This window comes from Oncorhynchus keta, chromosome 11 (genome assembly GCF_023373465.1).
Source record: "Oncorhynchus keta strain PuntledgeMale-10-30-2019 chromosome 11, Oket_V2, whole genome shotgun sequence".
In the NCBI taxonomy this organism is placed as follows: domain Eukaryota; kingdom Metazoa; phylum Chordata; class Actinopteri; order Salmoniformes; family Salmonidae; genus Oncorhynchus; species Oncorhynchus keta.
The window spans coordinates 881724-908207 of record NC_068431.1 but is presented as its reverse complement, the minus strand read 5'-3'; the positions used below and the strand labels follow the sequence as shown (position 1 = coordinate 908207).

At 46.3% G+C, this 26484-nt stretch overlaps 1 protein-coding gene and 1 long non-coding RNA gene across 2 annotated transcripts in view; one reads left to right on the top strand and one right to left on the bottom strand.

Moving 5' to 3' along the window:
* Positions 1-26484, bottom strand: part of LOC127932968 (multidrug and toxin extrusion protein 1-like) — a 69495-nt gene that overhangs the window by 20637 nt on the left and 22374 nt on the right. The window contains 7 exon segments of the mRNA XM_052528982.1: positions 900-969; positions 1611-1686; positions 2620-2728; positions 4351-4418; positions 8178-8291; positions 10990-11087; positions 24199-24296. Of these exon segments, the coding sequence (XP_052384942.1) occupies positions 900-969; positions 1611-1686; positions 2620-2728; positions 4351-4418; positions 8178-8291; positions 10990-11087; positions 24199-24296 (633 nt within the window).
* Positions 8863-9427, top strand: LOC127932969 (uncharacterized). The gene is made up of 3 exons (XR_008146511.1): positions 8863-8917; positions 8984-9320; positions 9354-9427. It is a non-coding gene; the product is annotated as an uncharacterized LOC127932969 (long non-coding RNA).

The window sequence follows — 26484 nt, the reverse complement described above, 5'->3', positions numbered from 1 at the left end:
CACACAAATTAAGCCCTGTCACGACACACACCACGCCCTGTCACGACACACACCACGCCCTGTCACGACACTGCCCATCACGCCCTCTCACGACACACACATTACGCCCTGTCACGACACACACATTACGCCCTGTCACGACACACACATTACGCCCTGTCACGACACACACATTACGCCCTGTCACGACACACACATTACACCCTGTCACGACACACACATTACGCCCTGTCACGACACACACATTACGCCCTGTCACGACACACACATTACGCCCTGTCACGACACACACATTACGCCCTGTCACGACACACACATTACGCTGTCTCACAAAACACATTACGCCCTGTCACGACACACACATCACGCCCTGTCACGACACACACATTACGCCCTGTCACGACACACACATTACGCCCTGTCACGACACACACATTACGCCCTGTCACGACACACACATTACGCTGTCTCACAAAACACATTACGCCCTGTCACGACACACACATTACGCCCTGTCACGACACACACATTACGCTGTCTCACAAAACACATTACGCCCTGTCACGACACACACATCACGCCCTCTCACGAAACACATTACGCCCTGTCACGACACACACATTACGCCCTGTCACGACACACACATTACGCTGTCTCACAAAACACATTACGCCCTGTCACGACACACACATCACGCCCTGTCACGACACACACATTACGCCCTGTCACGACACACACATCACGTCCTCTCACGAAACACATTACGCCCTGTCACACACATTACGCCCTGTCACACACACATTACGCCCTGTCACACACACATTACGCCCTGTCACACACACATTACGCCCTGTCACACACACATTACGCCCTGTCACACACACACAGTGTAATCTCACCACGAAGGTGTCTGCCAGATGGAAGAAGCCATACAGGATCATGATGTCAGCCACCCTCTTCACAATGTCCCTGGAACACACAGAGAGACAGGTTCTTTCAGGGCTAAGGGGCGACTGGGTTCTACTAGAGTGGTCCCAGACCTGTTGGTGCTAACATTCCAAACAAACTGGCCCCCAGGCTAAGGGGCCACTGGGTTCTACTAGAGTGGTCCCAGACCTGTTGGTGCTAACATTCCAAACAAACTGGCCCCCAGGCTAAGGGGCCACTGGGTTCTACTAGAGTGGTCCCAGACCTGTTGGTGCTAACATTCCAAACAAACTGGCCCCCAGGCTAAGGTGCCACTGGGTTCTACTAGAGTGGTCCCAGACCTGTTGGTGCTAACATTCCAAACAAACTGGCCCCCAGGCTAAGGGGCGACTGGGTTCTACTAGAGTGGTCCCAGACCTGTTGGTGCTAACATTCCAAACAAACTGGCCCCCAGGCTAAGGTACTACAGAGATCTATGGGTTCATAACGCCTACAGTGTCATGCTGTTGGTGAAGTAGGTTATAACATGATTACTGGATGTTATGAAAGTTATGTGGTGTCTGTGTGTCTACAAGATGTCACACACACACACACACACACACGCCAGCACGCACACACACACACACACACACACACACACACAAGGTTTCTAAAGTTAATCAGTGTGGTGTGTGTGTACTCACTGTTCTGTGGTAAAGATGTACCCGATCACGTCTTTAGTCACGAGGACAAACGTACTGACAAAACACGAGACGATGACTGGACAGAAAAGACAAAGAGTTAGTAACCATTCTGACAATCATTAATATTATTCAAGAAACAAAGTCACCCTCTATATACAGTGCATTCGGAAAGTATTCAGACCCCTTGACCTGATCCACACTTTGTTACATTACGGCCTTATTCTGAAATTGATTAAATAAAACATTTTCCTCATAATGACAAAAAGAAAACACGTTTTCTTTTATTTATTTTTTATTCTGACAGAGCTCTAGAGTTTAACTGACCCCACTCCTGCAGGCAGTCAGCTGACCAGCCTAGGGGTAAGAGGTCAAGGTGAGGAACTGACCCCACTCCTGCAGGCAGTCAGCTGACCAGCCTAGGGTTAAGAGGTCAGGGTGAGGAACTGACCCCACTCCTGCAGGCAGTCAGCTGACCAGCCTAGGGGTAAGAGGTCAAGGTGATGAACTGACCCCACTCCTGCAGGCAGTCAGCTGACCAACCTAGGGGTAAGAGGTCAGGGTGAGGAACTGACCCCACTCCTGCAGGCAGTCAGCTGACCAGCCTAGGGGTAAGAGGTCAGGGTGAGGAACTGACCCCACTCCTGCAGGTAGTCAGCTGACCAACCTAGGGTTAAGAGGTCAGGGTGAGGAACTGACCCCACTCTTGCAGGCAGTCAGCTGACCAACCTAGGGGTAAGAGGTCAGGGTGAGGAACTGACCCCACTCCTGCAGGCAGTCAGCTGACCAGCCTAGGGGTAAGAGGTCAGGGTGAGGAACTGACCCCACTCCTGCAGGTAGTCAGCTGACCAGCCTAGGGGTAAGAGGTCAGGGATCACTCCCACCAATAGAAACGTCTCAGAATGCGTAGATGGCAGGTTAGAGGTGAAACAGGACCTGTCATGCTTGGTCCATTAAGATCTGGCCCATATTAGAGCCATGCTAGCATCACTAGCTAGTTGCTGCTACGTACATGCACAGATGGAGGCAACCTTCCCAGACAGCTTGGCCTGTTCTGTGTTCCCTGAACCCAGAGCGTTGCCCACCCTCACACTGGCTGCTACTGAGAATCCAAGAGGAAACTGAAAGAGGACGATGTGGGGAGAAGGAGAGAGACAGAGAGAGACAGAGAGAAAGGCAGAGAGAGACAGACAGACAGACAAACAGAGAGAGAGAGTAAGAGAGAGAGAGAGAGAGAGAGGGGGGAGAGACAGAGAGAGACAGACAAACAGAGAGAGAGAAGAGAGAGAGAAGAGAGAGACAGAGAGAGAAAGACAGAGAGAAAGACAGAGAAAGACAGAGAAAGACAGACAGACACAGAGATGTGAGCTAGAAAAATAACATTTCTGTTCTAAATATCATGATGCAATGTATCTTAGTGTAATGTTAGCTAGCTAATGTCTGTAGCTCAGTTGGTAGAGCATGGCGCTTGTAACGCCAGGGTAGTGGGTTCAATTCCCGGGACCACCCATACGTAGAATGTATGCACACATGACTGTAAGTCGCTTTGGATAAAAGCGTCTGCTAAATGGCATATATTATTATATTATATATTATATATTATATATTATTATTATTATTATTATTATATTATTATTATATTATTATTATTATTATTATATTATTAGCTGATATACAGTGTGATGTTATCATGGTAGCTAGCTGATAGACAGTGTGATGTTACCATGGTAGCTAGCTGATAGACAGTGTGATGTTACCATGGTAGTTAGCTGATAGACAGTGTGATGTTACCATGGTAGCTAGCTGATAGACAGTGTGATGATACCATGGTAGCTAGCTGATAGACAGTGTGATGTTACCATGGTAACTATCTGATAGACAGTGTGATGATACCATGGTAGCTAGCTGATAGACAGTGTGATGTTACCATGGTAGCTAGCTGATAGACAGTGTGATGATACCATGGTAGTTAGCTGATAGACAGTGTGATGTTACCATGGTAGCTAGCTGATATACAGTGTGATGTTACCATGGTAGCTAGCTGATAGACAGTGTGATGTTACCATGGTAGCTAGCTGATAGACAGTGTGATGATACCATGGTAGCTAGCTGATAGACAGTGTGATGTTACCATGGTAGCTAGCTGATAGACAGTGTGATGATACCATGGTAGCTAGCTGATAGACAGTGTGATGTTACCATGGTAGTTAGCTGATAGACAGTGTGATGTTACCATGGTAACTATCTGATAGAAAGTGTGATGTTACCATGTTAGCTAGCTGATAGACAGTGTGATGTTACCATGGTAGCTTGCTGATAGACAGTGTGATGTTACCATGGTAACTATCTGATAGACAGTGTGATGATACCATGGTAGCTAGCTGATAGACAGTGTGATGATACCATGGTAGCTAGCTGATAGACAGTGTGATGTTACCATGGTAGCTATCTGATAGACAGTGTGATGATACCATGGTAGCTAGCTGATAGACAGTGTGATGATACCATGGTAGCTAGCTGATAGACAGTGTGATGTTACTATGGTAGAGAGCTGATAGACAGTGTGATGTTACCATGGTAGAGAGCTGATAGACAGTGGTATGTTACCATGGTCGCTATCTGAGAGACAGTGTGATTTTACCATGGTAGCTATCTGATAGACAGAGTGATGATACCACGGTAGTTAGCTGATAGACAGTGTGATGTTACCATGGTAGCTAGCTGATATACAGTGTGATGTTACCATGTAGGTGATGACAGCTAGCTGATAGACAACAGACTGAGCCCCCAACTCCACCTCACTGATAAGACCTAAGAGAGGGGAGAGGCAGAAGATGGGAAGATAATGAGAGATGAAGAAATGGGAGAGGGGAGAGATGGAGAGAGAAGGGGACATAGGGAGAGAGGGAAGATACATAAGATAGAGAAGGGAAGGGGGAAGAGAGAAAGGGAGAGAGAATGGAGAGAGAGAGGAGAGAATCGAGAGTGGGAAGATATGGAGAGAGGGGAGATCAGGAGAGAGACAGGAGAGAGGGGGTGAGAGGCAGAGGGAAATAGAGGGAAGATATGGAGTGATGAGGAGAGAGGGGTGATGAGGAGAGAGGGGTGATGAGAAGAGAGAGGTGATGAGGAGAGAGGGGTGATGAGGAGAGAGGGGTGATGAGAAGAGAGAGGTGATGAGGAGAGAGGGGTGATGAGGAGAGAGGGGTGATGAGGAGAGAGGGGTGATGAGGAGAGAAAGGGAAGATATGGAGAGGGGTGATGAGGAGAGAGGGGTGATGAGGAGAGAGGGGTGATGAGGAGAGAGGGGTGATGAGGAGAGAGGGGTGATGAGGAGAGAGGGGTGATAAGGAGAGAGGGGTGATGAGGAGAGAGGGGTGATGAGGAGAGAGGGGTGTTGAGGAGAGAAAGGGAAGATATGGAGAGGGGTGATGAGGAGAGAGGGGTGATAATGAGAGAGGGGTGATGAGGAGAGAGGGGTGATAATGAGAGAGGGGTGATGAGGAGAGAAAGGGAAGATATGGAGAGGGGTGATGGGGAGAGAGGGGTGATGAGACGAGAAGGGTGATGAGGAGAGAGGGGTGATGAGGAGAGAGGGGTGATGAGGAGAGAGGGGTGATGAGGAGAGAGGGGTGATGAGGAGAGAGGGGTGAGAGGATGAGGAGAGGCGGGGTGATGAGGAGAGAGGGGTGATGAAGAGAGAGGGGTGATGAGGAGAGAGGGGTGATGAGAAGAGAGAGGTGATGAGGAGAGAGGGGTGATGAGGAGAGAGGGGTGATGAGGAGAGAGGGGTGATGAGGAGATAAAGGGAAGATATGGAGAGAGGTGATGAGGAGAGAGGGGTGATGAGAAGAGAGGGGTGATGAGGGGAGAGGGGTGATGAGGAGAAAGGGGTGATGAGGAGAGAAAGGGAAGATATGGAGAGGGGTAATGAGGAGAGAGGGGTGATGAGGAGAGAGGGGTGATGAGGAGAGAGGGGTGATGAGGAGAGCGGGGTGATGAGAAGAGAGGGGTGATGAAGAGAGAGGGGTGATGAGGAGAGAGGGGTGATGAGAAGAGAGAGGTGATGAGGAGAGAGGGGTGATGAGGAGAGAGGGGTGATGAGGAGAGAGGGGTGATAATGAGAGAGGGGGTGATGAGGAGAAAAGGGAAGATATGGAGAGGGGTAATGAGGAGAGAGGGGTGATGAGGAGAGAGGGGTGATGAGGAGAGAGGGGTGATGAGGGGAGAGGGGTGATGAGGAGAAAGGGGTGATGAGGAGAGAAATGGAAGATATGGAGAGGGGTGATGAGGAGAGAGGGGTGATGAGAAGAGAGGGGTGATGAGGAGAGAGGGGTGATGAGGAGAGCGGGGTGATGAGGAGAGCGGGGTGATGAGGAGAGAGGGGTGATGAGGAGAGAGGGGTGATGAGGAGAGAGGGGTGATGAGAAGAGAGAGGTGATGAGGAGAGAGGGGTGATGAGGAGAGAGGGGTGATAAGGAGAGAGGGGTGATGAGGAGAGAGGGGTGATGAGGAGAGAGGGGTGATGAGAAGAGAGGGGTGATGAGGAGAGAGGGGTGATGAGGAGAGAGGGGTGATGAGGAGAGAGGGGTGATGAGGAGAGAGGGGTGATGAGAAGAGAGGGGTGATGAGAAGAGAGAGGTGATGAGGAGAGAGGGGTGATGAGGAGAGAGGGGTGATAAGGAGAGAGGGGTGATGAGGAGAGAGGGGTGATGAGGAGAGAGGGGTGATAAGGAGAGAGGGGTGATGAGGAGAGAGGGGTGATGAGAAGAGAGGGGTGATGAGGAGAGAGGGGTGATAATGAGAGAAAGGGAAGATATGGAGAGGGGTGATGGGGAGAGAGGGGTGATGAGACGAGAAGGGTGATGAGGAGAGAGGGGTGATGAGGAGAGAGGGGTGATGAGGAGAGAGGGGTGATGAGGAGAGAGGGGTGATGAGGAGAGAGGGGTGATGAGGAGAGAGGGGTGATGAGGAGAGCGGGGTGATGAGGAGAGAGGGGTGATGAAGAGAGAGGGGTGATGAGGAGAGAGGGGTGATGAGAAGAGAGAGGTGATGAGGAGAGAGGGGTGATGAGGAGAGAGGGGTGATGAGGAGAGAGGGGTGATGAGGAGATAAAGGGAAGATATGGAGAGAGGTGATGAGGAGAGAGGGGTGATGAGAAGAGAGGGGTGATGAGGGGAGAGGGGTGATGAGGAGAAAGGGGTGATGAGGAGAGAAAGGGAAGATATGGAGAGGGGTAATGAGGAGAGAGGGGTGATGAGGAGAGAGGGGTGATGAGGAGAGAGGGGTGATGAGGAGAGCGGGGTGATGAGAAGAGAGGGGTGATGAAGAGAGAGGGGTGATGAGGAGAGAGGGGTGATGAGAAGAGAGAGGTGATGAGGAGAGAGGGGTGATGAGGAGAGAGGGGTGATGAGGAGAGAGGGGTGATAATGAGAGAGGGGTGATGAGGAGAGAAAGGGAAGATATGGAGAGGGGTAATGAGGAGAGAGGGGTGATGAGGAGAGAGGGGTGATGAGGAGAGAGGGGTGATGAGGGGAGAGGGGTGATGAGGAGAAAGGGGTGATGAGGAGAGAAATGGAAGATATGGAGAGGGGTGATGAGGAGAGAGGGGTGATGAGAAGAGAGGGGTGATGAGGAGAGAGGGGTGATGAGGAGAGCGGGGTGATGAGGAGAGAGGGGTGATGAGGAGAGAGGGGTGATGAGGAGAGAGGGGTGATGAGAAGAGAGAGGTGATGAGGAGAGAGGGGTGATGAGGAGAGAGGGGTGATGAGGAGAGAGGGGTGATGAGGAGAGAGGGGTGATGAGGAGAGAGGGGTGATAAGGAGAGAGGGGTGATGAGGAGAGAGGGGTGATGAGAAGAGAGGGGTGATGAGGAGAGAGGGGTGATGAGGAGAGAGGGGTGATGAGGAGAGAGGGGTGATAAGGAGAGAGGGGTGATGAGGAGAGAGGGGTGATGAGAAGAGAGGGGTGATGAGGAGAGAGGGGTGATGAGGAGAGAGGGGTGATGAGGAGAGAGGGGTGATGAGAAGAGAGAGGGTGATGAGGAGAGAGGGGTGATGAGGAGAGAGGGGTGATGAGGAGAGAGGGGTGATGAGGAGAGAGGGGTGAGCGGGGAGAGAGTGGAGAGAGGAGAGCGGGGAGACAGGAGAGAGGAGAGAGTAGAGCCGAACATATTGAAAAGTCACCTTGTTCTATAGATTTACATGGTTATCAAAACGCCAGGGTAAACCTACACTGAACACAGCCCTTATTTTAAGCGTTTTTAAAATCCCCTATGTGAAAAATTCATTGTGGAAAAACGATTGAACCCATTTCCCTGTTTGGCTGCTAGGTTTTATGGGTATTATGACACTTCCAGTGTGGGGCCGTATATATGGAATAGGGCAGAAACTTTCCCAAACTCGGTCCTAGGGACCCCAAGGGGTGCACGTTTTGGTTATTGCCCTATTACACTAAACAGCTGAAATCATCATGAAGCTTTGACCATTTAAATCAGCTGTGTAATGTTAGGGCATAAACTAACCGTGCACCCCGTGGGCTCATTATTCTTATGATGATATACAACAGTACCTGCCAGGAAACCGCCGATCTCATAGGTCCACCATTCCAGACACAGCATTAGCATACTTGGGATGGCCAGTGTGATGAACTGACCCCACTCCTGCAGGCAGTCAGCTGACCAACCTAGGGGTAAGAGGTTAAGGTGAGGAACTGACCCCACTCCTGCAGGCAGTCAGCTGACCAGCCTAGGGGTAAGAGGTCAAGGTGAGGAACTGACCCCACTCCTGCAGGCAGTCAGCTGACCAACCTAGGGGTAAGAGGTCAAGGTGAGGAACTGACCCCACTCCTGCAGGCAGTCAGCTGACCAGCCTAGGGGTAAGAGGTCAAGGTGAGGAACTGACCCCACTCCTGCAGGCAGTCAGCTGACCAGCCTAGGGGTAAGAGGTCAAGGTGATGAACTGACCCCACTCCTGCAGGCAGTCAGCTGACCAACCTAGGGGTAAGAGGTCAAGGTGAGGAACTGACCCCACTCCTGCAGGCAGTCAGCTGACCAGCCTAGGGGTAAGAGGTCAGGGTGATGAACTGACCCCACTCCTGCAGGCAGTCAGCTGACCAACCTAGGGTTAAGAGGTCAGGGTGAGGAACTGACCCCACTCCTGCAGGCAGTCAGCTGACCAACCTAGGGGTAAGAGGTCAGGGATCACCCCCACCAATAGAAATGTCTCAGAATGCGTAGATGGCAGGTTAGAGGTGATACAGAACCTTTGAGATGGCAGGTTAGAGGTGATACAGAACCTTTGATATGGCAGGTTAGAGATGATACAGAACCTTTGATATGGCAGGTTAGAGGTGAAACAGAACCTTTGAGAAGGCAGGTTAGAGGTGATACAGAACCTTTGAGATGGCAGGTTAGAGGTGAAACAGAACCTTTGATATGGCAGGTTAGAGGTGATACAGAACCTTTGAGATGGCAGGTTAGAGGTGATACAGAACCTTTGAGATGGCAGGTTAGAGGTGATACAGAACCTTTGAGATGGCAGGTTAGAGGTGATACAGAACCTTTGAGATGGCAGGTTAGAGGTGATACAGAACCTTTGAGATGGCAGGTTAGAGGTGATACAGAACCTTTGAGATGGCAGGTTAGAGGTGATACAGAACCTTTGAGATGGCAGGTTAGAGGTGATACAGAACCTTTGAGATGGCAGGTTAGAGGTGAAACAGAACCTTTGAGATGGCAGGTTAGAGGTGATACAGAACCTTTGAGATGGCAGGTTAGAGGTGATACAGAACCTTTGAGATGGCAGGTTAGTGGAGTGATACAGAACCTTTGAGATGGCAGGTTAGAGGTGATACAGAACCTTTGAGATGGCAGGTTAGTGGAGTGATACAGAACCTTTGAGATGGCAGGTTAGAGGTGATACAGAACCTTTGAGATGGCAGGTTAGAGGTGATACAGAACCTTTGAGATGGCAGGTTAGAGGTGAAACAGAACCTTTTACTGTAGGGTTTCTCAATCCTGATCCTTAGCTCTCAGCCCTAGTGCTACACACCGAATTCAAATGTTAGGCTTGATGATACATTGATTAGTTGAATCAAGTATGTTCGTGCTACGGCCAAAACCAGAAATGTGCATCCCTTTGGGTACCCAGGAGCAGGATTGGGAAACCCTATAGTGCATGGGAACAGAACAGACTGCTACTCCTCTCTCAGATAGATGATCTGTTCACACACAGTTGGACTCTGGCCTGGGACCGGAGCTCAAATACAACCTCAACATTATACACCGTCTCTGACCAAACAACAACAACGTGAACAAAGCCTTCCTGTTCTGACCTCCCTCCCTGCCTCCCTCCCAGGTGGTTAAAGAGTAGCCTTGTGATATAACATCTCCTGTCACGTATTACTATTACACTGAGACACTAGGGTCAATTTAGGCTGATCAGGTGAGGACATCTGCCCTGAGATCACCTCTTTTCAGGGTACGTGGTAGGGGCTAGGTCGTAGTGGCTTGGGGAAGGTGCTGGGGGTTAGGGCGTTGTGGCTAGGCGAAGGTGCTGGGGATTAGGGCGTAGTGGCTAGGGGAATGTGCTGGGGATTAGGGTTTAGTGGCTAGGGGAATGTGCTAGGGATTAGGGCGTAGTGGCTAGCGGAAGGTGCTTGGGATTAGGGCGTAGTGGCTAGGTCAATGTGCTAGGGATTAGGTCGTAGTGGCTAGGGGAAGGTGCTGGGGGTTAGGGCGTAGTGGCTAGGGGAAGGTGCTTGGGATTAGGGCGTAGTGGCTAGGGGAATGTGCAAGGGATTAGGGCGTAGTGGCTAGGGTAAAGTGCTGGGGATTAGGGTTTAGTGGCTAGGGGAATGCGCTAGGGATTAGGGCGTAATGGCTAGGGGAATGTGCTAGGGATTAGGGCGTAGTGGCTAGCGGAAGGTGCTTGGGATTAGGGCGTAGTGGCTAGGTCAATGTGCTTGGGATTAGGGCGTAGTGGCTAGGTCAATGTGCTAGGGATTAGGGTGTAGTGGCTAGTGGAATGTGCAAGGGATTAGGGCGTAGTGGCTAGGGGAATGTGCTAGGGATTAGGGCGTAGTGGCTAGGGTAAAGTGCTGGGGATTAGGGCATAGTGGCTAGAGGAATGTGCTAGGGATTAGGGCGTAGTGGCTAGGGGAATGTGCTAGGGATTAGGGCGTAGTGGCTAGGGTAAAGTGCTGGGGATTAGGGCGTAGTGGCTAGGGGAATGTGCTAGAGATTAGGGCGTAGTGGCTCGGGGAATGTGCTGGGGATTAGGGTGTAGTGGCTCGGGGAATGTGCTGGGGATTAGGGCGTAGTGGCTAGGGGCTAGTGTTTAGGTAATAGGTGCTTGTGGTTAGGGGTTAGAGTTACACATACCTTCCCAGGTGGCCTTGTGCAGACCCTGCCAGACAATATAGCAGTAGAGAAAGACAGCCAGGGAGTACTGGGAGATGGAGTTGGCTGCAGCAGAACCACTGAGACAGACAGAGATTTATAAAGTCAAGTAGTACTGGGAGATGGAGTTGGTTATTATAGAACCACTGAGACAGACAGAGAAATATATCGTATAATTATTATTATTGTTTTTACCTTTATTTAACTAGGCAAGTCAGTTAAAACCTCTTATGGATAGCGGAGACGCTAGCGTCTCAACTGGCCAATTGCCAGGGGAAATGCAGAGCGCGAGATTAAAATAAAATGCTATAAAATTCAAACTTTCATTAAATCACACATGTAAGATACTCAATTAAAGCTACACTCGTTGTGAATCCAGCCAACATGTCAGATTTTAAAAATGCTTTTCGGCAAAAGCATAAGAAGCTATTATCTGATTGCCTGCACCATCTGCACCACTAGTGAACAAAGGAACTAGCAAATAAAATCTAAAATATGCATTACCTTTGACGAGCTTCTTTTGTTGGCACTCCAATATGTCCCATAAACATCACAATTTGTCCTTTTGTATATCGAAAATGTCCATTTATAAAGCGCGTTTGATCCAGAAAAAGACAGCTTACAAAAACGCAACGTCACTACAAAATATTTCAAAAATTGCCTATAAACTTGGCCAAAATATTTCAAACTACTTTTGTAATACAACGTTAGGAATTTTTAAATGTTAATAATCGATCAAATTGTAGACGGGTCAATCTGTATATAATACAGGAAAGAAAATAAACCAGCACTGCTTTTCACGTCTTGCACAACTCACAAAAGTATCCCCAGTTCCGAGTTGGCCTACTTCTTCATAGCACAAAGGAATAACCTCAACCATATTCCAAAGACTGGCGGCATCCAGTGGAAGCGATAGGAACTGAAAATAGGTTCCTATTAAATATCCAATGGCAAAGACAATATAGTGAACAGAGAGGGGAAAAAAACCTGAACAGTCCTCAGGGTTTTGGCTGCTTCATAAGTTCTGTAATACTCACAGACATGATTCAAACAGTTTTAGAAACGTTTCTATCCAAATCTATGAATAATATGCATATCTTATATTCTTGGCATGTGTAGCAGGAAGTTGAAATTGGGCACGCTATTTATCCAAAAGTGAAAATTCTGCCCCCTAGCTTTAAGAGGTTTTAAGACCAACGTTCTAACCACTGTAGCGCTGTCTTCGGCATCTCACAGTACTGCCCTGGCCACATCTGCATTCCTCATGCCTAAGGCATGTTCACGCAGATGAGCAGCGACCCTGGCCATATTTCTTTTGGTGTTTTTCAGAGTCAGTAGAAAGGTCTCCCCTAGTGTCCTAAGTTTTCATGACTGTGACCTTGATTGCCTACCGTCTGTAAACTGTTAGTGTCTTTAATGACCATGTTCATTAATTGTTTATGGTTCATTGAACAAGCAGTGTTTAAACCCTTTACAGTGAAGATCTGTGAAGTTATATGGATTTTTATGAATTATCTTTGAAACACAGGGTCCTGAAAAAGGCTGTGTTTAAATGCATGTCAACGGAAAAGCAAAACTATTTAGATTCGTGTTTATTTGAAGAGGAAAATCTGAGCATTTAATTAACACAATACAAAACATACTGTATAGGAAACACAGCAGGAAAAAACAGACAGAAACAGTCAGACAGATACCTACCCCCCCATCCCATAATAGAAACAGTCAGACAGATACCTACCCCCCCATCCCATAATAGAAACAGTCAGACAGATACCTACCCCCCCATCCCATAATAGAAACAGTCAGACAGATACCTACCCATCCCATAATAAAAACAGTCAGACAGATACCTACCCTCCCATCCCATAATAGAAACAGTCAGACAGATATCTACCCTCTCATCCCATAATAGAAACAGTCAGACAGATATCTACCCTCCCATCCCATAATAGAAACAGTCAGACAGATACTGACCCTCCCATCCCATAATAGAAACAGTCAGACAGATACCTCCCCTCCCATCCCATAATAGAAACAGTCAGACAGATATCTACCCATCCCATAATAGAAACAGTCAGACAGATACTGACCCTCCCATTCCATAATAGAAACAGTCAGACAGATATCTACCCTCCCATCCCATAATAGAAACAGTCAGACAGACACCTACCCCCCATCCCATAATAGAAACAGTCAGACAGATACCTACCCTCCCATCCCATAATAGAAACAGTCAGACAGATATCTACCCTCCCATCCCATAATAGAAACAGTCAGACAGATATCTACCCTCCCATCCCATAATAGAAACAGTCAGACAGATAATATCCCATAATAGAAACAGTCAGACAGATACCTATCCCATAATAGAAACAGTCAGACAGATATCCCCATCCCATAATAGAAACAGTCAGACAGATACTGACCCTCCCATTCCATAATAGAAACAGTCAGACAGATACCTACCCTCCCATCCCATAATAGAAACAGTCAGACAGATACCTACCCTCCCATCCCATAATAGAAACAGTCAGACAGATACCTACCCCCATCCCATAATAGAAACAGTCAGACAGATACCTACCCCCCCATCCCATAATAGAAACAGTCAGACAGATATCTACCCATCCCATAATAGAAACAGTCAGACAGATACCTACCCCCCCATCCCATAATAGAAACAGTCAGACAGATACCGACCCTCCCATTCCATAATAGAAACAGTCAGACAGATACCTACCCTCCCATCCCATAATAGAAACAGTCAGACAGATACTGACCCTCCCATCCCATAATAGAAACAGTCAGACAGATACCGACCCTCCCATTCCATAATAGAAACAGTCAGACAGATACCTACCCTCCCATCCCATAATAGAAACAGTCAGACAGATACCTACCCTCCCATCCCATAATAGAAACAGTCAGACAGATACCTACCCTCCCATCCCATAATAGAAACAGTCAGACCGATACCTACCCCCCCATCCCATAATAGAAACAGTCAGACAGATATCTACCCATCCCATAATAGAAACAGTCAGACAGATACCTACCCTCCCATCCCATAATAGAAACAGTCAGACAGATACCTACCCCCCCATCCCATAATAGAAACAGTAAGACAGATACCTACCCTCCCATCCCATAATAGAAACAGTCAGACAGATACCTACCCTCCCATCCCATAATAGAAACAGTCAGACAGATACTGACCCTCCCATCCCATAATAGAAACAGTCAGACAGATATCTACCCTCCCATCCCATAATAGAAACAGTCAGACAGATACTGACCCTCCCATCCCATAATAGAAACAGTCAGACAGATACCGACCCTCCCATTCCATAATAGAAACAGTCAGACAGATATCTACCTCCCATCCCATAATAGAAACAGTCAGACAGATACCTACCCCCCATCCCATAATATAAACAGTCAGACAGATACCTACCACCCATCCCATACTAGAAACAGTCAGACAGATATCTACCTCCCATCCCATAATAGAAACAGTCAGACAGATACCTACCCCCCCATCCCATAATAGAAACAGTCAGACAGATATCTACCCTCCCATCCCATAATAGAAACAGTCAGACAGATACCTCCCCTCCCATCCCATAATAGAAACAGTCAGACAGATATCTACCCATCCCATAATAGAAACAGTCAGACAGATACTGACCCTCCCATTCCATAATAGAAACAGTCAGACAGATACCTACCCTCCCATCCCATAATAGAAACAGTCAGACAGATACCTACCCTCCCATCCCATAATAGAAACAGTCAGACAGATACCTACCCCCCATCCCATAATAGAAACAGTCAGACAGATACCTACCCCCCCATCCCATAATAGAAACAGTCAGACAGATATCTACCCATCCCATAATAGAAACAGTCAGACAGATACCTACCCCCCATCCCATAATAGAAACAGTCAGACAGATACCTACCCTCCCATCCCATAATAGAAACAGTCAGACAGATACCTACCCTCCCATCCCATAATAGAAACAGTCAGACAGATACTGACCCTCCCATCCCATAATAGAAACAGTCAGACAGATACCGACCCTCCCATTCCATAATAGAAACAGTCAGACAGATACCTACCCTCCCATCCCATAATAGAAACAGTCAGACAGATACCTACCCTCCCATCCCATAATAGAAACAGTCAGACAGATACTGACCCTCCCATTCCATAATAGAAACAGTCAGACAGATACCTACCCTCCCATCCCATAATAGAAACAGTCAGACAGATATCTACCTCCCATCCCATAATAGAAACAGTCAGACAGATACCTACCCCCCATCCCATAATAGAAACAGTCAGACAGATACCTACCCTCCCATCCCATAATAGAAACAGTCAGACAGATATCTACCCATCCCATCCCTCCCATTCCATAATAGAAACAGTCAGACAGATACCTACCCTCCCATCCCATAATAGAAACAGTCAGACAGATACCTACCCTCCCATCCCATAATAGAAACAGTCAGACAGATACCTACCCCCATCCCCATAATATAAACCCCATCCCATAATAGAAACAGTCAGACAGATACCTACCCCCCATCCCATAATAGAAACAGTCAGACAGATACTACCCATCCCATAATAGAAACAGTCAGACAGATACCTACCCCCCATCCCATAATAGAAACAGTCAGACAGATACCGACCCTCCCATTCCATAATAGAAACAGTCAGACAGATACCTACCCTCCCATCCCATAATAGAAACAGTCAGACAGATACTGACCCTCCCATCCCATAATAGAAACAGTCAGACAGATACCGACCCTCCCATTCCATAATAGAAACAGTCAGACAGATACCTACCCTCCCATCCCATAATAGAAACAGTCAGACAGATACCTACCCTCCCATCCCATAATAGAAACAGTCAGACAGATACCTACCCTCCCATCCCATAATAGAAACAGTCAGACCGATACCTACCCCCCCATCCCATAATAGAAACAGTCAGACAGATATCTACCCATCCCATAATAGAAACAGTCAGACAGATACCTACCCTCCCATCCCATAATAGAAACAGTCAGACCGATACCTACCCCCCCATCCCATAATAGAAACAGTAAGACAGATACCTATCCCATAATAGAAACAGTCAGACAGATACCTACCCTCCCATCCCATAATAGAAACAGTCAGACAGATACCTACCCTCCCATCCCATAATAGAAACAGTCAGACAGATACCTACCCCCATCCCATCCCATAACCCCCCATCCCATAATAGAAACAGTCAGACAGATATCTACCCATCCCATAATAGAAACAGTCAGACAGATACCTACCCCCCCATCCCATAATAGAAACAGTCAGACAGATACCGACCCTCCCATTCCATAATAGAAACAGTCAGACAGATACCTACCCTCCCATCCCATAATAGAAACAGTCAGACAGATACTTACCCTCCCATCCCATAATAGAAACAGTCAGACAGATACCGACCCTCCCATTCCATAATAGAAACAGTCAGACAGATACCTACCCTCCCATCCCATAATAGAAACAGTCAGACAGATACCTACCCTCCCATCCCATAATAGAAACAGTCAGACAGATACTGACCCTCCCATTCCATAATAGAAACAGTCAGACAGATACCTACCCCCCATCCCATAATATAAACAGTCAGACAGATACCTACCACCCATCCCATACTAGAAACAGTCAGACAGATATCTACCTCCCATCCCATAATAGAAACAGTCAGACAGATACCTACCCCCCCATCCCATAATAGAAACAGTCAGACAGATATCTACCCTCCCATCCCATAATAGAAACAGTCAGACAGATATCTACCCATCCCATAATAGAAACAGTCAGACAGATACTGACCCTCCCATTCCATAATAGAAACAGTCAGACAGATACCTACCCTCCCATCCCATAATAGAAACAGTCAGACAGATACCTACCCTCCCATCCCATAATAGAAACAGTCAGACAGATACCTACCCCCATCCCAGAAACAGTCAGACAGATACCTACCCCCCATCCCATAATAGAAACAGTCAGACAGATATCTGCCCATCCCATAATAGAAACAGTCAGACAGATACCTACCCCCATCCCATAATAGAAACAGTCAGACAGATACCTACCCTCCCATCCCATAATAGAAACAGTCAGACAGATACAGAAACAGATACTGACCCTCCCATCCCATAATAGAAACAGTCAGACAGATACCTACCCTCCCATTCCATAATAGAAACAGTCAGACAGATACCTACCCTCCCATCCCATAATAGAAACAGTCAGACAGATACCTACCCTCCCATCCCATAATAGAAACAGTCAGACAGATACCTACCCTCCCATCCCATCAGTCAGACATACCTACCCCCATCCCATAATAGAAACAGTCAGACAGATATCTACCCATCCCATAATAGAAACAGTCAGACAGATACCTACCCTCCCATCCCATAATAGAAACAGTCAGACCGATACCTACCCCCATCCCATAATAGAAACAGTCAGACAGATACCTACCCTCCCATCCCATAATAGAAACAGTCAGACAGATACCTACCCTCCCATCCCATAATAGAAACAGTCAGACAGATACTGACCCTCCCATCCCATAATAGAAACAGTAGACAGATAACCCCCCATCCCAGTCAGACAGATATCTACCCTCCCATCCCATAATAGAAACAGTCAGACAGATACCTACCCTCCCATCCCATAATAGAAACAGTCAGACAGATACCTACCCTCCCATTCCATAATAGAAACAGTCAGACAGATACCTCCCTCCCATCCCATAATAGAAACAGTCAGACAGATACTGACCCTCCCATTCCATAATAGAAACAGTCAGACAGATACCTACCCCCCATCCCATAATATAAACAGTCAGACAGATACCTACCACCCATCCCATACTAGAAACAGTCAGACAGATATCTACCTCCCATCCCATAATAGAAACAGTCAGACAGATACCTACCCCCCCCATCCCATAATAGAAACAGTCAGACAGATATCTACCCTCCCATCCCATAATAGAAACAGTCAGACAGATACCTACCCCCCCATCCCATAATAGAAACAGTCAGACAGATATCTACCCATCCCATAATAGAAACAGTCAGACAGATACCTACCCCCCATCCCATAATATAAACAGTCAGACAGATACCTACCCCCCATCCCATAATAGAAACAGTCAGACAGATATCTACCCTCCCATCCCATAATAGAAACAGTCAGACAGATACCTACCCCCCCATCCCATAATAGAAACAGTCAGACAGATATCTACCCATCCCATAATAGAAACAGTCAGACAGATACCTACCCCCCATCCCATAATAGAAACAGTTAGACAGATACCTACCCCCCATCCCATAATAGAAACAGTCAGACAGATATCTACCCTCCCATCCCATAATAGAAACAGTCAGACAGATATCTACCCCCCATCCCATAATAGAAGCAGTCAGACAGATATCTACCCTCCCATCCCATAATAGAAACAGTCAGACAGATACCGACCCTCCCATCTCATAATAGAAAATAACCCCTGAGATGAAACTCCTCCCGGAGGTCGCAGCCATTTAATTGGCTGATTTCTCTGAGCTGATGGGAGATGAAAACAGTGTTGTAACGGGTGGTGTGGGCTGGAGATCATTTGGCTGGCGGGGTTTGTGCTGTATAGCACGTTTGTTCAGTAGAGCGAGTTTTGAAGAGGGGTATCCAATCAGTTTAGATGCCGTGAACAAATGAAACAGTATAGTTTAGCCTACCTCAATGACATGTAGTCTAATAGCCTAGTAGCTAACCTACTCCTACAACAATTGTTCCAAAATGGCGTAGCAGTCAGTCGTGTGTTTGGTCTTGTCCTGTTCTGTCCCGTGTAAATATCGTTTTCCTCATTTTTTTCCGTGTATACTTTAATCTCACTTTCCATCTCAGGACTGAATATGAATATATCTCCTGCAACCCGCCTCACCCAATGTGGTATGGACCTGCTATTTCTATTACCGGACCCCCTTCAGAAGCTAGCCAGCTAACTAGCTACTAGTTAGTAGTCATCCATCTAGCTGGTCTGTCATAATGGGGCGGCAGGGTAGCCTAGTGGTTCGAGCGTGAGACTAGTAAGCGGAAGGTTGCAAGTTCAAACCCCCGAGCTGACAAGGTACAAATCTGTCGTTCTGCCCCTGAACAGGCAGTTAACACACTGTTCCTAGGTCGTGAAAATAAGAATTTGTTCTTACTGACTTGCCAAGTTAAAATAAAAAGCAGCAAGGAGGACTGCGCAATAATCTGCCATGTCTGTACTGTGAGATGCCTAAGACAGCGCTACAGGGAGACAGGACGAACTGCTGATCATCCTCGCAGTGGCAGACCCCGTGTAACAACACCTGCACAGGATCGGTACATCCGAATTTCACACCTGCGGGACAGGTACAGGATGGCAACAACAACTGCCCGAGTTACACCAGGAACACACAATCCCACCATCAGTGCTCAGACTGTCTGCAATAGGCTGAGAGAGGCTGGACTGAGGACTTGTAGGCCTGTTGTAAGGCAGGTCCTCACCAGACATCACCAGCAACAACATTGCCACTGTCGATGGACCAGACAGGAAAAAAGTGCTCTTCACTGACGAGTCGCGTTTTTGTCTCACCAGGGGTAATGGTCGGATTTGCGTTTATCGTCAAAGGAATGAGCGTTACACCGAGGCCTGTACTCTGGAGCGGGATCGATTTGGAGGTGGAGGGTCCGTCATGGTCTGGGGCGGTGTGTCACAGCATCATCGGACTGAGCTTGTTGTCTGTCATTGTAGGCAATCTCAACGCTGTGCGTTACAGGGAAGACATCCTCCTCTCTCATGTGGCTCATCCTGACATGACCCTCCAGCATGACAATGCCACCAGCCATACTGCTCGTTCTGTGTGTGATTTCATGCAAGACAGGAATGTCAGTGTTCTGCCATGGCCAGCGAAGAGCCCGTATCTCAATCCCATTGAGCACGTCTGGGACCTGTTGGATTAGAGGGTGAGGGCTTGGGCCATTCCCCCCAGAAATGTCCGGGAACTTGCAGGTGCCTTGGTGGAAGAGTGGAGTAACATCCCAAAGCAAGAACTGGCAAGTCTGGTGCAGTCCATGAGGAGGAGATACACTGCAATACTTAATGCAGCTGGTGGCCACACCAGATACTGACTGTTACTTTTGATTTTGACCCTCCCTTCGTTCAGGGACACATTATTCCATTTCTGTTAGTCAGATGTCTGTGAAACTTGTTCGGTTTAAGTTGTTGAATCTTGTTATGTTCATACAAATATTTACACATGTGAAGTTTGCTGAAAATAAATGCAGTTGACAGTGAGTTCATATAATTTCCTTGAATCAATGAATCACATTTTAGTGCTGGTATCATTTTCAGCTCATGGCATGAGGCTATAGCTCATAAACTGGAGAGAACTTCTATGACATAATGATGATATGGTATGACATTGAATAAATAAGGTAAGATGAATAGCCTGAGTAGGTATTAAATAGAGACATTGGTGATTTTACCGCTGTAAATCAGATGGAAACGATTAGGTTATTGTCATTGATTTGATCACTAATTACATGTGTTAAATGTATAGTGTAGGCCTATGAACTGGGCAGCTAGTAGGCTATTGCTAATAGTAATGTTCTGGCCAGCCGACTATCAACAAACTCAGAAAAAAATGGTCTGAAGGCCAAACCTAGTTGCCAACCTCTGTTGTATTTTTAACCAATAAGGCCCGAGGAGGTGTGGTATACAGTGCCTTGCGAAAGTATTCGGCCCCCTTGAACTTTGCGACCTTTTGCCCCATTTCAGGCTTCAAACATAAAGATATAAAACTGTATTTTTTTGTGAAGAATCAACAACAAGTGGGACACAATCATGAAGTGGAACAACATTTATTGGATATTTCAAAGTTTTTTAACAAATCAAAAACTGAAAAATTGGGCGTGCAAAATTATTCAGCACCCTTAAAACCTCTTAAGACTCTAGGGGCAGCATTTCATTTTTGGATAAAAAGACGTGCCCGTTTTAAGCACAATATTTTGTCACAAAAGATGCTCGACTATGCATGGAATTGATAGCTTTGGAAAGACAACACTCTGACGTTTCCAGGACTGCAAAGATATTCACTGTGAGTGCCCTAGAACAGAAGCTTCAGGCAAAACCAAGATGAAACTGCAACCAGGAAATGAGCAGGATTTCTGAGGCTCTGTTTTTCATTATCTCCTTATATGGCTGTGAATGCGTCAGGAATGAGCCTGCCCTTTCTATCGTTTCCCCAAGGTGTCTGCAGCATTGTGACGTATTTGTAGGCATATCATTGGAAGATTGACCATAAGAGACTACATTTACCAAGTGTCCGCACGGTGTCCTGCGTGGAAATTGGTGCACAAAACTCAACTGCTGGTATTTTTCCATGGGATTCTGAGACGAAAGCATGCTTCCACGAACGGCATATCAATGAAGAGATATGTGAAAAAACACCTTGAGGATTGATTCAAACAACGTTTGCCATGTTTCGGTCGATATTATGGAGTTAATTTGGAAAAAAGTTCAACGTTTTGGTGACTGAATTTTCGGTTTGTTTCGGTAGCCAAATGTGATGTACAAAACGGAGCGATTTGTCCTACACAAAGAATATTTCAGGAAAAACTGGACATCTGCTATGTAACTGAGAGTCTCCTCATTGAAAAAAATCGAAGTTCTTCAAAGGTAAATTATTTTATTTAATTGCTTTTCTGTTTTTTGTGAAAATGTTGCGTGCTAATTGCTACGATAAATGCTAAGCTAGCTAACAACACTCTTACACAAATGCTTGATTTTCTATGGTTCAAAAGCATATTTTGAAAATCTGAGATGACAGTGTTGTTAAGAAAAGGCTAAGCTTGAGAGCAGGCATATTTATTTCATTTCATTTGCGATTTTTAGAAATCGCTAACGTTGCGTTATGGTAATGAGCCTGAGGGTGTATTCACGATCCCGGATCCGGGATGGGTAAGACCAAGAGGTTTTAAGTTAATACTTTGTAGCGCCACCTTTTGCTGCGATTACAGCTGTAAGTCGCTTGGGGTATGTCTCTATCAGTTTTGCACATCGAGAGACTGAAATTTTTTACCATTCCTCCTTGCAAATCAGCTTGAGCTCAGTAAGGTTGGATGGAGAGCATTTGTGAACAGCAGTTTTCAGTTCTTTCCACAGATTCTCGATTGGATTCAGGTCTGGACTTTGACTTGGCCATTCTAACACCTGGATATGTTTATTTTTGAACCATTCCATTGTAGATTTTGCTTTATGTTTTGGATCATTGTCTTGTTGGAAGACAAATCTCCGTCCCAGTCTCAGGTCTTTTGCAGACTCCATCAGGTTTTCTTCCAGAATGGTCCTGTATTTGGCTCCATCCATCTTCCCATCAATTTTATCCATCTTCCCTGTCCCTGCTGAAGAAAAGCAGGCCCAAACCATGATGCTGCCACCACCATGTTTGACAGTGGGGATGGTGGGTTCAGGGTGATGAGCTGTGTTGCTTTTACGCCAAACATAACATTTTGCATTTTTGCCAAAAAGTTCAATTTTGGTTTCATCTGACCAGAGCACCTTCTTCCACATGTTTGGTGTGTTTCCCAGGTGGCTTGTGGCAAACTTTAAACAACACTTTTTATGGATATCTTTAAGAAATGGCTTTCTTCTTGCCACTCTTCCATAAAGGCCAGATTTGTGCAATATACGACTGATTGTTGTCCTATGGACAGAGTCTCCCACCTCAGCTGTAGATCTCTGCAGTTCATCCAGAGTGATCATGGGCCTCTTGGCTGCATCTCTGATCAGTCTTCTCCTTGTATGAGCTGAAAGTTTAGAGGGACGGCCAGGTCTTGGTAGATTTGCAATGGTCTGATACTCCTTCCATTTCAATACTATCGCTTGCACAGTGCTCCTTGGGATGTTTAAAGCTTGGGAAATATTTTTGTATCCAAATCCGGCTTTAAACTTCTTCACAACAGTATGATTTAACGGACCTCTGAGACTATCACAGTGCAGGTGCAAATTGATTTTTGTATTTATCATCAAGTCATTTCGGTCAACATTGGCTTTAAACTTCTTTACTGACTGAAAGTAAAGGGGCTGAATAATTTTGCACGCCCAATTTTTCAGTTTTTGATTTGTTAAAAAAGTTTGAAATATCCAATAAATGTCGTTCCACTTCATGATTGTGTCCCACTTGTTGCTGATTCTTCACAAAAAAATACAGTTTTATATCTTTATGTTTGAAGCCTGAAATGTGGCAAAAGGTCGCAAAGTTCAAGGGGAGGGCTGTTCTTAAGCACGACGCAATGTGGAGTGCCTGGGCACAGCCCTTAGCCGTGGTATATTGACCATATATCACAAACCCCCGAGGTGCCTTATTGCTATTATAAACTGGTTACCAACGTAATTAGATCAGGAAAAATACATGTTTTGTCAAACCCGTGGTATACGGTCTGCCATACCATGGCTTTCAGCCAATCAGAATTCAGGGCTCAAACCACCCAGTTTCTAATGTAAATTCAATCACCCCCTTTACCATCATCATCATCATCATCATTCAGATCATTAAACATGTGTAGATGCAGTGCTAAACTTTAATTATTTTGTTTCTCACCAGTGTGCTCTGAAGAGGAAACAAAGATCAAACATAGCCTAACAACATGGCTCGCAAACGGGACAATTGTGACATTCGTTTCAATAGAATCACTACATTTTAAATTCAGGTTTGCCTCACAAAATATTGAAGGGCATATCAGATGGTCTGCTTTGCTCATATCAGCCACACCAAGCATAGGGTTGCCATGAGATTGAAAAAAGACCCGTGGAAAAAAATATAAAATAGCTCCACTACGATGGAATGTTTACATTTAATGTATTAATTGAATGGTGATGACAGCCTTTCAGGAGATACATTTGAAATCATGTTTTAATGGGATTTTCTCCACCCTGCACCATGAATTCTATTTCAAATATGTCTCCCAGTGTGGCTGGTCCTGGGGGGGAAATTATGCATCTGGCAGTTCCTTCTGTGTGTTCCTCGATCCAGAGTTGGAGACATCTGGTAATCTACACTGAATTTATAGTATGTATGACTCACGCTACGCCCAGGTCCAGCACATAGAGGAAGATGTAGTTGATGAGAGCATTGAGAATGTTCCCCACCACTCCTACTAGCACGGTAGGCCAGATGATACCCTGTAGGAAGAAACACAACATTCTCTATAGACCCTCCACTCCTATTCCCACTGTAGGGCCAGATGTTGTCTATAGACCCACCACTCCTATTACCACTGTAGGGCCAGATGTTGTTCTCTATAGACCCACCACTCCTATTACCACTGTAGGGCCAGATGTTGTTCTCTATAGACCCACCACTCCTATTACCACTGTAGGGCCAGATGTTGATCCACCACTCTCTTACCACTATAGACAGATGTTCCACCACTCCTATTACCACTATAGGGACAGATGTTGTTATCTATAGACCCTCCACTCCTATTACCACTGTAGGGCCAGATGTTGTTCTCTATAGACCCTCCACTCCTATTACCACTGTAGGGACAGATGTTGTTATCTATAGACCCTCCACTATAGGGCCAGATATTAATAGATCCACTGTAGGGACAGATGTTATAGACCCTCCACTCCTATTACCACTGTAGGAAGAAACACACTGTTTTTCTCTATAGACCCTCCACTCCTATTACCACTATAGGGCCAGATGTTATCTATAGACCCTCCACTCCTATTACCATTGTCGGGCCAGATGTTGTTATCTATAGACCCACCACTCCTATTACCACTGTAGGGACAGATGTTCTCTATAGACCCTCCACTCCTATTACCACTATAGGGCCAGATGTTATCTATAGACCCACCACTCCTATTACCATTGTCGGGCCAGATGTTGTTATCTATAGACCCACCACTCCTATTACCACTGTAGGGACAGATGTTCTCTATAGACCCTCCACTCCTATTACCACTATAGGGCCAGATGTTCTCTATAGACCCTCCACTCCTATTACCATTGTCGGGCCAGATGTTGTTATCTATAGACCCACCACTCCTATTACCACTGTAGGGACAGATGTTCTCTATAGACCCTCCACTCCTATTACCACTATAGGGCCAGATGTTCTCTATAGACCCACCACTCCTATTACCACTGTAGGGCCAGATGTTCTCTATAGACCCACCACTCCTATTACCACTGTAGGGCCAGATGTTGTTCTCTATAGACCCACCACTCCTATTACCACTGTAGGGACAGATGTTGTTATCTATAGACCCACCACTCCTATTACCACTGTAGGGACAGATGTTCTCTATAGACCCACCACTCCTATTACCACTATAGGGCCAGATGTTGTTGTCTATAGACCCACCACTCCTATTACCACTATAGGGACAGATGTTCCTATAGATGTTGTTATCTATAGACCCACCACTCCACTATTGTTGTTATCTATAGACCCACCACTCCTATTACCACTGGGGACCAGATGTTGTTCTCTATAGACCCACCACTCCTATTACCACTGTAGGGACAGATGTTCTCTATAGACCCACCACTCCTATTACCACTGTAGGGCCAGATGTTGTTCTCTATAGACCCTCCACTCCTATTACCACTGTAGGGACAGATGTTATCATATACCCTCCACTATTACCACTGTAGGGACAGATGTTGTTATCTATAGACCCACCACTCCTATTACCACTGTAGGGCCAGATGTTGTTATCAGATGTTGTTGTTCTCTATAGACCCACCACTCCTATTACCACTGTAGGGACAGATGTTGTTCTCTATAGACCACTGTAGGGACAGATGTTCTCTATAGACCCTCCACTCCTATTACCACTATAGGGCCAGATGTTCTCTATAGACCCACCACTCCTATTACCACTGTAGGGCCAGATGTTCTCTATAGACCCACCACTCCTATTACCACTGTAGGGACAGATGTTCTCTATAGACCCACCACTCCTATTACCACTGTAGGGCCAGATGTTGTTCTCTATAGACCCACCACTCCTATTACCACTATAGGGCCAGATGTTGTTCTCTATAGACCCACCACTCCTATTACCACTGTAGGGACAGATGTTCTCTATAGACCCACCACTCCTATTACCACTGTAGGGCCAGATGTTGTTCTCTATAGACCCACCACTCCTATTACCACTGTAGGGCCAGATGTTCTCTATAGACCCACCACTCCTATTACCACTGTAGGGCCAGATGTTGTTCTCTATAGACCCACCACTCCTATTACCACTGTAGGGACAGATGATACCCTGTAGGAAGAAACACAACATTCTCTATAGACCCTCCACTCCTATTACCACTATAGGGCCAGATGTTGTTCTCTATAGACCC